General features: G+C 47.7%; 1 protein-coding gene across 1 annotated transcript; it reads left to right on the top strand.

Moving 5' to 3' along the window:
- The first annotated feature begins 10,777 nt into the window (after nucleotides 1–10,777).
- On the top strand, nucleotides 10,778–12,744 carry LOC123082296 (extensin-like). The gene is made up of 2 exons (XM_044504658.1): nucleotides 10,778–11,576; nucleotides 11,651–12,744. The coding sequence occupies exons 1-2, from the start codon at nucleotides 11,149–11,151 to the stop codon at nucleotides 12,033–12,035; spliced, it is 813 nt and encodes a 270-aa protein (XP_044360593.1). The 5' UTR covers nucleotides 10,778–11,148; the 3' UTR covers nucleotides 12,036–12,744.
- Nucleotides 12,745–13,265: the final 521 nt, after the last annotated feature.

The following is a 13,265-nucleotide window of genomic DNA, read 5'->3' on the forward strand; positions in this document are numbered from 1 at the left end:
GGGGGCCGGCCACGGGCCGAGCGGGCCCGCGCGGAGTCGGCGGTGATGTGGGGCGCCCGCTGCCATGTGGCGCGCCCCGGTAGGTCGGCGGCGGCGGGTGGACAATGTCCGGACCGCGGGATTTTGTCCGGCGGCGGCGGGTGGAGATGGATCTAGGGTTTCGGGGAGAGGAAAACGAGAATTTCAGAGGGGGGCGTATTTATAGGCATAGAGGGAGCTAGGAGTGTCCAAATGAGGTGCGGTTTTCAGCCACGCGATCGTGATCGAACGCTCTAGATGATGGAGAGGGTTTTGGTGGGTTTTGGGTCAAATTGGAAGGGTGTTTGGCTGCAACACACACGAGGCCTTTTCGGTCCCTCGGTTAACCGTTGGAGCATCAAACGAAGTCCAAATGGTACGAAACTTGACAGGCGGTCTACCGGTAGTAAACCAAGGCCGCTTGGCAAGTCTCGGTCCAATCTGGAAATGTTTAACCCCCACACACGAAGAAAGGTAGAAATGACCACCGGAGGAGAACAGAGCGCCGGAATGCAAAACGGACAACGGGGAAAATGCTCGGATGCATGAGACGAACAACGTATGCAAATGCAATGCACATGATGACATGATATAAGATGCATGACAACGACAACAACACACGGAGACAAAAACCGAACCCGAGGAAATAAAATAACTTAGCGCCGGAAACGGCAAGAGTTGGATTACATATTAGGTAAATCATATCCGGGGTGTTACAACTGCAAAGGAACCTTCAGCGGATCCATCCACCCTATCTGGCTTCACTTGTGCTAATCCCATTGTTATTGATGAATCCTTTGATGCAAACTATAAACTGTTTAAGAATCAGAATGGTGAAGTGTTTGCCAGGTATATTGGTACTAACTGCAGGAATGGGCCGCCTATGAAGAAAGTCTGGGTGCCGAAAAGATGTTTGGAGAATCTTCCTGTGAATGTCGTCATGACACCACAAGTGAAGAAGACAAATCCCAGACCACAGGCTTCATATGGCCCAAAGGCTCCATACAGACAGAGGACTCACCTGAGTCGCACTAACGCAAATGTTTTGCAGGGAAACCTTACTCAGGCCTATGAATATGAGCGTGTTTCATCAAACCGCCATGTTCATAAGACCAAAAACTATTCAGCTTATCCTTATGAGTACTATTGTCCACCTGCAAGACTTTTTGCTAGGGCCTCAAAGCCAAAGTTCTTAGATGCTGCACTTAGACTCACTGCTTCGAAGCCACCCTTGAAGATGTGGGTGGCTAAGAAAGCTTAACTCTCTTTTGCCGGGAAAGGTCTCCAGCCGAAAACCAAAATCGTCTGAAGCTACAGCTGGGGACCTTAAACATCTTGTAGGGCGCAAGATCAAATGCCCAAATGGTGTTATTATGTACTTTGTTCCTGAGTCGCTTGCCACTTGCCCTATCAGTCCTAACCTCGATCTAAGCTTTCATAATCCACGTGCTCGTCAAATGTTTATGCTTCACAATTCTCTTCGTGAAGCCTATCCCCCTAACTGCACTGTAGGGTACGACACCAGCTGCTTCAGAATGGATTATTGATAGTGGGTGTACTAATCACATGACTGGTAAGCGAAGTCTTCTCATGGACTCAACCTTACGTCCATCTGACAAAAGTCACATCACATTTGCTGACACTAGTAAAAGCAAGGTATTGGGTCTAGGTAGAGTTGCAATCTCAAAGAATCAACACATGGATAAAGTCATGCTTGTTGAATCCCTTGGTTTCAACTTAATGTATGTCTCAATGCTTTGCGATTTAAACATGATTGTGATATTTGGAAAATATTGTTGCCTTGTTCTAATGGAATCTGACAAGTCTCTAGTGTTTGAAGGGTATCGGAAAGATGATTTGTACATGGTAGATTTCTCAGCAGGACCACAACTTGCCGTATGTCTTCTAGCAAAAGCTTCTGCATGCTGGCTCTGGCATCGGAGGCTAGGGCATGCTGGCATGAGGAACCTCCACACCCTTGCAAGGAAGAAGCATGTCATACGCATCGAGGGCGTCAAGTTCAAGAAGGATCACTTATGCGTTGCCTGTGAAGCAGGAAAGATGACGAGGGCCAAGCATTCCTCGAAGACAATCATGACAACGACTCAACCCTTCGAACTGCTCCACATGGATCTTTTTGGTCCCACTCATTACTCAACTCTTACTACTACTGCTTGTCTCTATGGCTTTGTCATTGTTGATGATTATTCAAGATATACTTGGGTGCATATAATCCTCTACAAGACTCCAGTGCAGGATGTCTTCAAACGCTTCGCCAATCGAGCAATGAACAACTATGGTGCCAAGATAAAGCACATCAGAAGTGACAATGGCACTGAATTCAAGAACACTGGCCTAGATACATATCTTGATACCTTAGGCATCACACATGAATTCTCAGCTCCGTACACACCACAGCAGAATGGCGTCGTCGAACGCAAGAACAGTACACTCATTGAAATGGCCCGGACGATGCTTGATGAATACAAGACTCCAAGAAAATTCTGGCCGGAAGCCATTGATACTGCATGCCATATCATTAACCGTGTTTATCTTCACAAGCTTCTGAACAAGACATCCTATGAGCTCCTTGCTGGCAAGAAGCCAAATGTCAGCTACTTCAGGGTATTTGGCGCCAGGTGCCGGATCAAGGATCCACATCACACTTCAAAATTTGCACCGAAAGCACATGAAGGCTTTATGCTTGGATATGGAAAGGATTCGCACTCCTACAGAGTCTTCAACCTTTTTCATTATAAAGTGGTTGAAACAGTGGATGTGCGGTTCGATGAGACTAACGGCTCACAAAGAGAGCACCTGCCAAATGTGCTAGATGAAGTTCCATCCAGTGAATCAATCAAACTTATGGGAACTAGAGAAATCATACCATCTGAATCTTAGCCTGAAGAGGAACTTATCATCTCCGCACCTAATCAAACTGAAGACAATGCTCAGCCTAAAGACAATCCTTCTAATGATGGCAATGATCAGCAAGAGCAAAATCTTCGTCCTGTACATTCTCGTGTTGCAAATGAAGTACAGATTGAGAGAATAATTGATAGCATCAATGCACTAGGTCCACTCACTCGTTCAAGGGCAACACATCTAGCAAATTTCTGTGGGCACTTCGCATTCGTCTCAATATCTGAACCCAAGAAAGTTGAAGAAGCCTTCATGGAACCTGAATGGATTCAAGCTATGCAAGAAGATCTTCAACAGTTTGAGCTGAATAATGTATGGGAACTGGTTAAGCGTCCTGATCCTCGCAAGCACAATATAATAGGCACCAAATGGATATATCACAACAAGCAAGATGAGCATGGTCAATTTTTTAGAAACAAAGCTTGTCTCGTTGCTCAAGGGTACACTCAAGTTGAAGGGATTGACTTCGATGAAACATGTGCTCCTGTGGCTAGACTTGAAGCCATACGCATACTGCTGGCCTATGCAAAATCATCATAACATTCTTCTGTATCAAATGGATGTGAAGAGCGCTTTTCTCAATGGCAAGATTGAAGAAGAAGTGTATGTTGCACAACCACCTGGCTTTGAAGATCCAAAACATCCTGACATGGTGTACAAGCTCAACAAGGCACTGTATGGCCTCAAACAAGCCCTCGGGCTTGGTATGACACACTCAAAGACTTTTTGAGGAGCAAAGGCTTCAAATCTGGTTCCCTCGACCCCACTCTCTTCACGAAGACATATGATGGTGAACTGTTTGTGTGCCAAATATATGTGGATGGCATTATCTTCGGCCGCACCAATCGGAAATACAGTGAAGAGTTTGGATATATGATGCAAGAGCAATATCAGATGTCCATGATGGGTGAGCTGAAGTTCTTCCTTGGTCTTCAAATACGTCAGCAACGCAATGGCATCTTCATATCTCAAGAGAAGTACCTCAAAGATTGCCTGAAGAAATTTGGGATGCAAGACTGCAAAGGCTCCATGACGCCAATGCCAACCAAACATCATCTGGGTCCCGACGACAATGGTAAAGAGTTCGATCAAAAGGTATATCGCTCCATGATTGGTTCTTTACTTTATCTATGTGCATCTAGGCCAGATAGTATGCTTAGTGTTTGCATGTGTGCTCGATTCCAAGCGGCACCAAAGGAATCGCATCACTTAGCTGTGAAGCGAATTCTTCGATATTTGGCTTACACCCCAACACTAGGATTATGGTATCCAAAGGGCTCAGAGTTTGATCTAGTTGGATTCTCGGATGCTGATTATGCTAGTGACAAGGTGGATCGCAAGTCTACATCAGGCACATGTCATTTTCTGGGACGATCACTTGTATGTTGGTCTTCAAAGAAGCAGAACTGTGTATCTCTCTCCAATGCTGAATCTGAATACATTGTTGTTGGATCTTGCTGCGCTCAGCTTCTGTGGATGAAGCAAACACTCAAAGACTATGGCATTCATCTGAAGCAAGTGCCACTCTACTACGACAACGAAAGCGCCATCAAGATTGTCAACAACCTAGTTCAGCACTCGAAGACAAAGCACATTGAAATTCGTCATCACTTTCTCAGAGATCATGTTGTGAAGGAAGATATTGATATCATACACGTCAACACTGAAGAGCAATTGGCAGATATCTTCACCAAGCCCTTGGATGAGAAGAGATTTTGCAAGTTACGATGTGAGCTAAATATCTTGGAATCCTCAAATGTCCTGTGATCAGGCACACATCCTAACACTTATGCATATTGATGACTTAGATGTGCAACACACGAAGTAAAGTATATCTTCAATCAATGAAGACATACATTCTAAGTGTGAATACATTAATGTGGAATTTGACTTCGGAGCGCCATGATAATTGTGCGACGTGTCTGGGTCTAATACTTCCTATATGGTGGGTAACGCCACCACCAAATTCTTCTGTTTGAAGTGTTTTACCCATGGCGTTACATTTGCTATGTCTTCACATTTTGTTTGTCTTCATTCTCAACTTGTCTTCATGATTATCTTCACTATGTTGATGTGATTGTCTTTCTCATATATATATATATATATACATATATATATATATATACACACACACACACACTAGTGTTCTGTCCTCTACAACATTCACTTATAGCTATGTCTTCTTGTTGAATCTTTTGAACTAAGTGAATGTGATCGGACCCTAACCTCTCTATGCTTTCTATCTCAAACTCTATCTCTCCAAATCATATGCATTCTCTTGAAACTGTCGAATATCTTCTCTGCGTCATTGTCAGCAGAAGATACAGAGACAAACATTAAGTCCACTTTCAATGCTAATTCCTTTCACCTGAAACCCGGTGAAGTGGGAACGACCACCCGACAATCCAGCCGTGCGTGGGAACGTGGAACAACCTCCGATATGTTGCATGATGGCCACGTGTCCTTCAGATGTGAATCGCCAGGGGCACCTGTGTAATAACACTGTGCCATCCCTGACCCTATAAATACACGCCTCACCACAGTCATTATCCTTTCTTCCACACTCGCACAAACCCTAGCGCCACCGCTAGCCCTCGACGACGCCGATGACAAAGCGCTTAGCTGCCGCGACCTCTCCGACGTCGTCTTCACGTCGGCCGCGGACATCATCTTCTCCGCCGTCGCCGTAGGTGTCCTCCATCACCAAGTTAGGGCACGGACGATCGAACTGCTTGGCCTCATCTTCCACTCCGTCTAGCAGTTCTTCGTGTGGTAAATAAAACTTCCTTTTTACGGCCCCTTTGATCCTATAGACTCATCACTTTCTGCCACAAGAAGTTTCTATTCACATAAGTTGGGTCTATTTCATACTGCATCTCATAATATGCCTAGTATGTTCACTTATGCTTCACAAAGTAGTTAGATTCCTCACTTGTACTTATTCGTGGATTCGTACAAATCTGGAACCAACTCTCTATCTATGAGTGAATGTCTTCGCACTATGAGGTCAGTGTCCTCTAAACTGATTTATCTTCAAAATCTTCTGAGAATGCATATGACCTCTTCCCCTTCCCTCGCACCTTAATGCTGTCACAGGTACATGTCCGTGGGAGAATCCCTTGGTTCTCATAGTCTGCATTCATTTGCAGAATTCTTACAGCATCATATAAATTCTCCCGAAACCAGTTCTTGTTTGTCCAGCAAGCGAAAGCCTTTGAAGCCTTTGAACTTGTGGAAGCCATTCAGTTTGAAGTTCATGGCTGCAGAGAAATCAGTAAGGAAGGGTGGCAGACAGCGTCGTGGGGGAACATCAAGAGATTTTCCTGATGACCTCTCATAGCTTTACAAGACAGATCCTGAAGAGGATTACAATCAGCGCAAAACCCGAATCCAATGGATTCGAAGATATTGGGCAGAACAATGGTTCAAGTACAGGTTTGTAACCCAGGAATATGCTGAGAAAAATGCCATCAAGTGACCATGGGGAGACATCCTATACAGAAATCTTAAACCCAGGTCCAGAGATGAAGCCATTGAACAAGGCTTCTATCCCTGCATGGTCCGTGGACCACAGCCTGCGGATGCGCACCCATTGTCATTGCTATGGTGTCATGACGACAATCTGTTCAAGCGCAACTTCCAGTTTGCCAAGAATTCGGGCAAGCAAAACAAGAAGTCATGGGGACTTGACTTCAACCCTGGCCCTTCTGCACCCCGTGCCGTTGGCACCCACGAAGCTGAACCCAATCTTGTTGGGCCCTTCTACAACCTGGAAGGTCTCATCACTCATATCATGGTTCAAGGGACAGCCGTGGATGAGCCTGCAGATGACGCTGAATCTGATGAAGCGCCTGCACCGCCAAAGCCAAAGAAACTGAAGAAGCCTAAAGCTTCAAAGCCTGCCTCAACACCAAAAATCTCACGGGCAAAGCCACTGGCTACTGCACCTCCTGAAGACAGTGTGCAGTCTGAAGATTTGTCACGCATCTCCAAGCCCTCGAGAGTAAAGATGCCTTTGCAACACACCAGCCAAGAACTGACTGCTGCTGCTATTCTGCGCAACGACGTCATTGATCTGTCCAGCGATGAAGATCTTGCAGATGACGCTCTTGAGCAACTGATCAAGAGCAAAGAAGAAGTAGAAATCTTAAATGATTTGCCTCTCTTTGACGTGGCAATCATCCACAACTTCATTGATGAGTGGTTTGACACGCCCAACCTCAGCTTTGAAGATCTGCAACTTCCAATTGGCCTCAGTGTCGCCTTCCATGGCGCCATTGCTTCAAAGCTAGCTCTAGCTCAGCGCATCGTTGAACTGAAGCAAAAGATCGACTTAGAGAAAGCTCAGTTCAAGAAGCACATGGCCAAGCTCAGCGTGCAAGAGGTGAAAAACTTCAAGATTATGCTGCACGCGCTCAAGGAAGCCTTTCTCAAAAAACGTGCAGAAGCTGAAGGTTCTCGTGAACGCATGAAGAGCCTGGCTGACAAGTGTGTGCAAGTCTACAATAAGGCTGAGAAGCGCAAGGCTCTTGGTCGTCCTGGCATCGATCCCAGGATGGCTGCAAAGAAGAAGAAGAAGCCAGCTGTGGCCGAACCCGAAGCACCAAGGCAGGAAGCACATCCCATTGTCTTCCCAGCTAGCATGACTGGCTCGAAGTCGAAGGTCAGGTCAACCGCTTCAGAACTGAAGAAGATGAGGACTGCTGAGGCTGAAGCGAGAAAGAGGAAACATCCTGAAGCCTCTGATGCTGCTCCCTCCAAGAAGAAGCGCAAAACCAAGAAGGATCGGGCTGCTCCCACAGAGCCCTTAGTTGTTAAACCTATCTCAATGGTTCGCCCTGCATCTGAACATCAAGAGCGCCACTGATTGTCCATGAGCCTGCTTCCACAGAGGCTCATGAAGCTGAAGACATTCCAGCAGTTGATTCCACCGCTGCTGAAGACATTGGTCACCATGAAATGTTGAAGATGATGTAGTTCTTCCTCAGATCGAGCACCAACTGGTATCATCGCCTGTGCTTACGCACAGCGAACTCATCAGCATTGGTCGTCCTCTGACGCCAATTGCTCAGGATGCATCATGGACTGATCACCCACAACAACAAGACACCCCGAGTACTCCCCAACAACAAGTCACACCACCCCGGCAAGAAGAAGAAGATGACTTTGAGGCCCAGCCAACTCCATCTCCAAAGGCGTCGCCAGCGTTACGCAGGCTTCGCAAAGGACCAAGGTCTCAAGTCCCTCTTTCAAGCGTTCCAGAAGGAGAAGTGCCCCACCAATCTGTTGCACGTCAAGTGTTTCCAGATGCCACTCCTACTGTGAATGTCTCCGAGTCTGAGGCTAAAGCTGTTGAAGACATTCCGGCTGCATCAGCCGACGACACACAAGAAGAAGAACGTGTCCCTACTCCCCCCATTACTGAAGAAGCTGTTCTCGAGGAGAACGTGTCTGTGCCCGACCCTCCAGCTCATCAAGTGGAGGTTGAGAATCTTGAGGCTGCCACCCCAACACAAATGAAGCCAATGACGTAGTCATGGCTGAAGCAAATGTGGAGCCTGCACCAACCAATGTGCCAGAAGCCAATGAAGCCAATGATGCAACTACTCCTGAAGCCTCTGTTGTGCAGCCTAATGCCTCTGTTGCCACTGCTCCTGTTCCTGCACCTGTTGCTGGTCCTCAGTTTGACTATCACGTTGAGCACAGGCCTCAGGTACTGAAGCCAATGCCAAGGTTTCCCAGGTTTCCAGGTCCTGCATCGGCACCCGGATCTTTTAATGTCAACGACTTCAAAGCAGACAACACCTTTTTCAATAGCGCCAAGAACCCCTACTCAAGGGAAAGAATATCTTCTGATCGGTTCTGGAGCTATCCGCAGCGAAGTTATTACTCATGCATTCTGTACAATCAAGGTCGCATTTTCCCTCATATGCGTCTTGACACTGAAGCCATAACTGGTCTGCCTTGCTTGGAAGAAGTTCTGGATTGCTTCAAAGAGTCTGGATTGTTGCCGTTCGTCACCGACAAAGAGCACTAGAACGAAGAATTGCTGCTCCAATTCTATGCCACTCTTCACATTCGTGGCTACAACAGAGATCCGAAGACTTGGGTCCTTGAGTGGATGACCGGCAATGTTCATCACGAAGCCAAAGCCTTTGATATCATTGAGCTCACTGGTTTGCCCACTCCTGGAGATCTTTATGAACCTGGTTGTCAGCTTCATAGTGCAGCTATGGAGAGCATCTTTCAGAAGCCTGAACCAAACATGAGTCGGATGCTTAGCATGATGAAGCCTTTGCCTCCAGATGATGCATATCCTAAGGAGTTCTTTGTTGAAGACCTTGAGTATCTGCCACGCACTATCTATCACATTATAAGGCGAACTCTCTGTCCATCAAAGGACATTCTTCACATGCAAAGCTGGAAGGTGCAATGAAGACTTTGGTGTTTCATATTCTTCACGGCAAATGCTTCAATGCACAAGACTTCTTCATCCGCCAACTTGCTGCATCAGGATCTGATCTTTTTGGCTTGAAGTTTTACGCTCCATGGATAATGCGGCTGATCAAACTACACTCAGCTGTCTCATATCAGCCCTCTGCTCGCAATCATCGAATCTTTCTGCCTGACGTTGATATATCCGTTGAAGCCATCTATCCAGAGCCTGCCAAGGAGCCTCTTAGTCTTCAGAATGCTGAGCATCAAAGCTTCTCTGAAAACATTGAAGGAGTTGAAGCAGTCACTTGTGTTTATCCTCTGGCTGGTACTACACGTGCACCTCATTGTGCCCTCATTGAAGCCACTGAAAGCACCATTGCCCAATGGCCCAAGAAGCGATCTCGTGTTCTCAATGACCGAGAGCTTCTGGTTGCTCTTCATCAGAAACAGGATAGGCATCATGACTGGCTGAAGCGCCAAATGCAAAGCCTCTTGGTGGACGTAAACAGGATTCGCAATCTTGCCACCAAGAATGCCTTTGTTGCCCATGAAACCTGTTGGCGTACATGGAAAGGACCGACGCTTATGTGCTCTGAGGATGATCTTCAAGAGGATGGCTTCTCTGAACGCTTCAAGTTTGACTCCACACCTCCAAGAAGGACTGTGCTGCCACAAACTCCGTCTCTTGAAGACTCTGAGTTCTCTTCCTCCGCGGCAACTGTGAATGCCAGAGTGATTGATGACGAAGACGATGCTACTTCACCGCCCCCTACTTCTGCATGCATCGACACTGCCCCGAGTTCGTCTGCACTGCCTAGCAACACCGACGACCTTGCTGCTTCACCTACTCCTCATGGGAACGAGTAGATGCTCCATGTCTTCAAACCTTTTTGGTCCTTACTGACAAAAGGGGGAGAAGCATATGAGTTTGATAGTCTTCAAGCGGGTCCATATGGGCGGGGCGGTTGCTTTATATTTTGCCTAGTGTTTACAACTCTCGTTTTGATACATTTGGTTCTTTGAGTTGTAACACTTAAACTCGATGGTCGTCTGCTACTTATTTGCTATTCTGTGATGCGATGATAAATTCCGCATGTGCGACGATAAATTCCGCACATAGATCATTTTGCAGACGTCCATTTTTCGTTATGCATGTCATTATCTTCACATACTTTTCATGCATGATGAATTGTCATCATAAGTTGAAGAGGATCTTGTAACGCCCCGAGACCGATGTGCCAGGTGTCGTTCAGTTATTCGTTGTTGTTGTCTTGTCATTGGCTTGCGTGTTGCATTTCATCATGTCATCATGTGCATTGCATCATCATGTTTTCAAAACTTGCATCCGTCCCGGTCTCCTCGTTCCTTCCGTTGTCCGTTCTGAGCCCAGACACACTTGCACGCGCCCGCGGCATGTCCGAAATATTATTTTATAAGTGGCCGGAAAATGTTCTCGGAATGGGGTGATAGTTGGCATGCGGTCTTATTATAGTGTGGATAGACCGCCTGCCAAATTTCGTCGCATTCGGAGTTCGTTTGGCAGCCCAACCGACGTCCGTAGCCGGTCTATCGTCGGACGTTTTCGGTCTCCGGAGACAGTTGTCGGGCTGCACTTCCCTTCTCTCCCCTCGGCCCTACTTCTCTTCACAGCCCACTAGCCCACCTACCATACCCCTCCTCGCGTCCGGTGCCGTCCGATTGAGATCGGAGGGCTCCGAAACCCCTCAAAACCCCCAACCCTAGCCTCCCTGCCTTATATAAACACCCCCCATGTCAATTTTGGCCTCCTCCACCCTCCCACCTTGGTTCTCGCGCCCCCAATCATCAGCCGCCGCCGCCCTCATCGCTTTCCGCGCCGGCCCGCTCCGCCGCCGCCACTTGGCGCTCCTCCCGCGCCTCCACCTCGCCACCGCCACGTGGCGCCACCCTAGTGGGCAGCGCCGCCGCAGTAGCCTCCCTCGCCCACTCCCCGTTCGCCACCTGTCCTCCCCGCGCCTCCCAGCCGCGCGCCCCGCCCAGGCCCGGGGCGAGCCCGCGAAGCCCATCGGGGCCCGAGCGCTCCGCCGCCGCCTGGTCCCGAGCGTCTCCCGCTCCGAAGCCCCGCCGCCCGACCTCACCAGCGCCTCCGCCCCGCTGCCCCTCTACCTCGTCGCCTCGCCTCCGCCGGCGAGCACCGCGCCGGTGCCGTCGCCGTCCCGGTGAGCTCGCGCCTCCCCGTCGCCCTCTCCCTCTTGTTTCTCTCTCTCTCAGACCTCTCTCTCTCTCTCTGCAGAACCCCGCAGGAGCCGCCGTCGCCGGAGTTTCCTCGCCGCTGCCCCGTTGCAAGTTGCGCCGGATCCGGCCGGAACGGGTCCGGAGCGACCGGATCTGGTCGTCCCCAACGCCCCTCGACCTTCCTGCCGTTGCGGTGCCCTCGCCGGCGTGCGTCAACGCCGCCGCCTCTGCCTTCTTGGTGCGGGCACGGGAGGAGGACGACTCCCCAGCCGGCCACGTGGGCCTCGTGGCCCATCCCTGCATTCGGCCCACCTCCTCCAGATCCAGCCCAGCACCAGATCTGGCCCAAGGCCTCTTTGGTGAGCACCCACATGCTATCCTGCGCCCCCTGCGCACTATTGGTTCTCGCGCCGGCCCGTGTGGTTCAGTTTCGGCCTGTTTAGGTTTTTTTCTCAGTCCTGCGAATTTGCTAATTATCCAGAGATAACAGTTTTGCACAAAAACCCCTCCATGTTCATGCATCAATAATTAATTAACCGTGCATCGGATTAAAATAATTTATATATGTAAAATGCTTAGTTTTTCATCTAGTTTCATAATATGCTATTTTCATCCATGTTTAAAATATTTAAAATGTTGTTTGATTAAATTTGCTCAAATGCCATGCTAAAATGCTTTATTTCATAACTAAATAACCGTAGCTCCAATTTTAATAAACTTTATATGTAAATGGGGTAGAATTTTGCCTAGTTTATCATGGTGGCATCATCTTGCATGTTTAACAACTCTAAAATATTGTTTAGGGCAGAACAGTACCAAACCTAATTTATGCTCATGAGGAGTTTCCGGAATTGTTGTTCGTTGCTTCCGGCCTCATTTAAACTTGACTAGATAGGTAGTTTTACCTTGCTTCTCTCCCTTGCCATGTTAAACAACATTTAATATTGTTGGGTACATAAACGAGATCAAACTAAATAACGTGTCGTGGTGTTCCGTCAATATGCAACTCGTTGCGTATTGAGCTCCACTTAATTTGTAGAGTTGTTTGTTGCACTTTCCCATACCAGGCCTCTTTAATCCGGACATGCATCATATTTGTTTGTGCATCGTGCCATGATGATGTGTTGGTTGTTTACTATGTTGTGTGCTTCTTTTCCGGTGTTTGCTTCTTCGGGTTGGTTCCGATAACGTCGAGGTTGTGAGGATCCGTTCGTCTACGTCCGTTTGTCTTCTTCATGGACTCGTTCTTCTTCCTTGCGGGATTTCAGGCAAGATGATCATACCCTCGAAATCACTACTATCTTTGCTATGCTAGTTTGCTCGCTCTTTTGCTATGCCAATGCTACGATGCCTACCATTTGCTTGTCAGCCACCCAAATTGCCATGTCAAATCTCTAACCCACCATGTCCTAGCAAACCGTTGATTGGCTATGTTACCGCTTTGCTCAGCCCCTCTTATAGCGTTGTTAGTTGCAGGTGAAGATTGAAGTTTGTTCCTTGTTGGAACATGGAGATGTTGTTCCTTGTTGGGATATTTATTTGTTGGGATATCACAATATATCTTATTTAATTAATGCATCTATACACTTGGTAAAGGGTGGAAGGCTCGGCCTTATGCCTGGTGTTTTGTTCCACTCTTGCCGCCCTAGTTTCCGTCATATCGGTGTTATGTT

The sequence above is a fragment of the Triticum aestivum genome, chromosome 4A (genome assembly GCF_018294505.1).
Source record: "Triticum aestivum cultivar Chinese Spring chromosome 4A, IWGSC CS RefSeq v2.1, whole genome shotgun sequence".
Taxonomy (NCBI): domain Eukaryota; kingdom Viridiplantae; phylum Streptophyta; class Magnoliopsida; order Poales; family Poaceae; genus Triticum; species Triticum aestivum.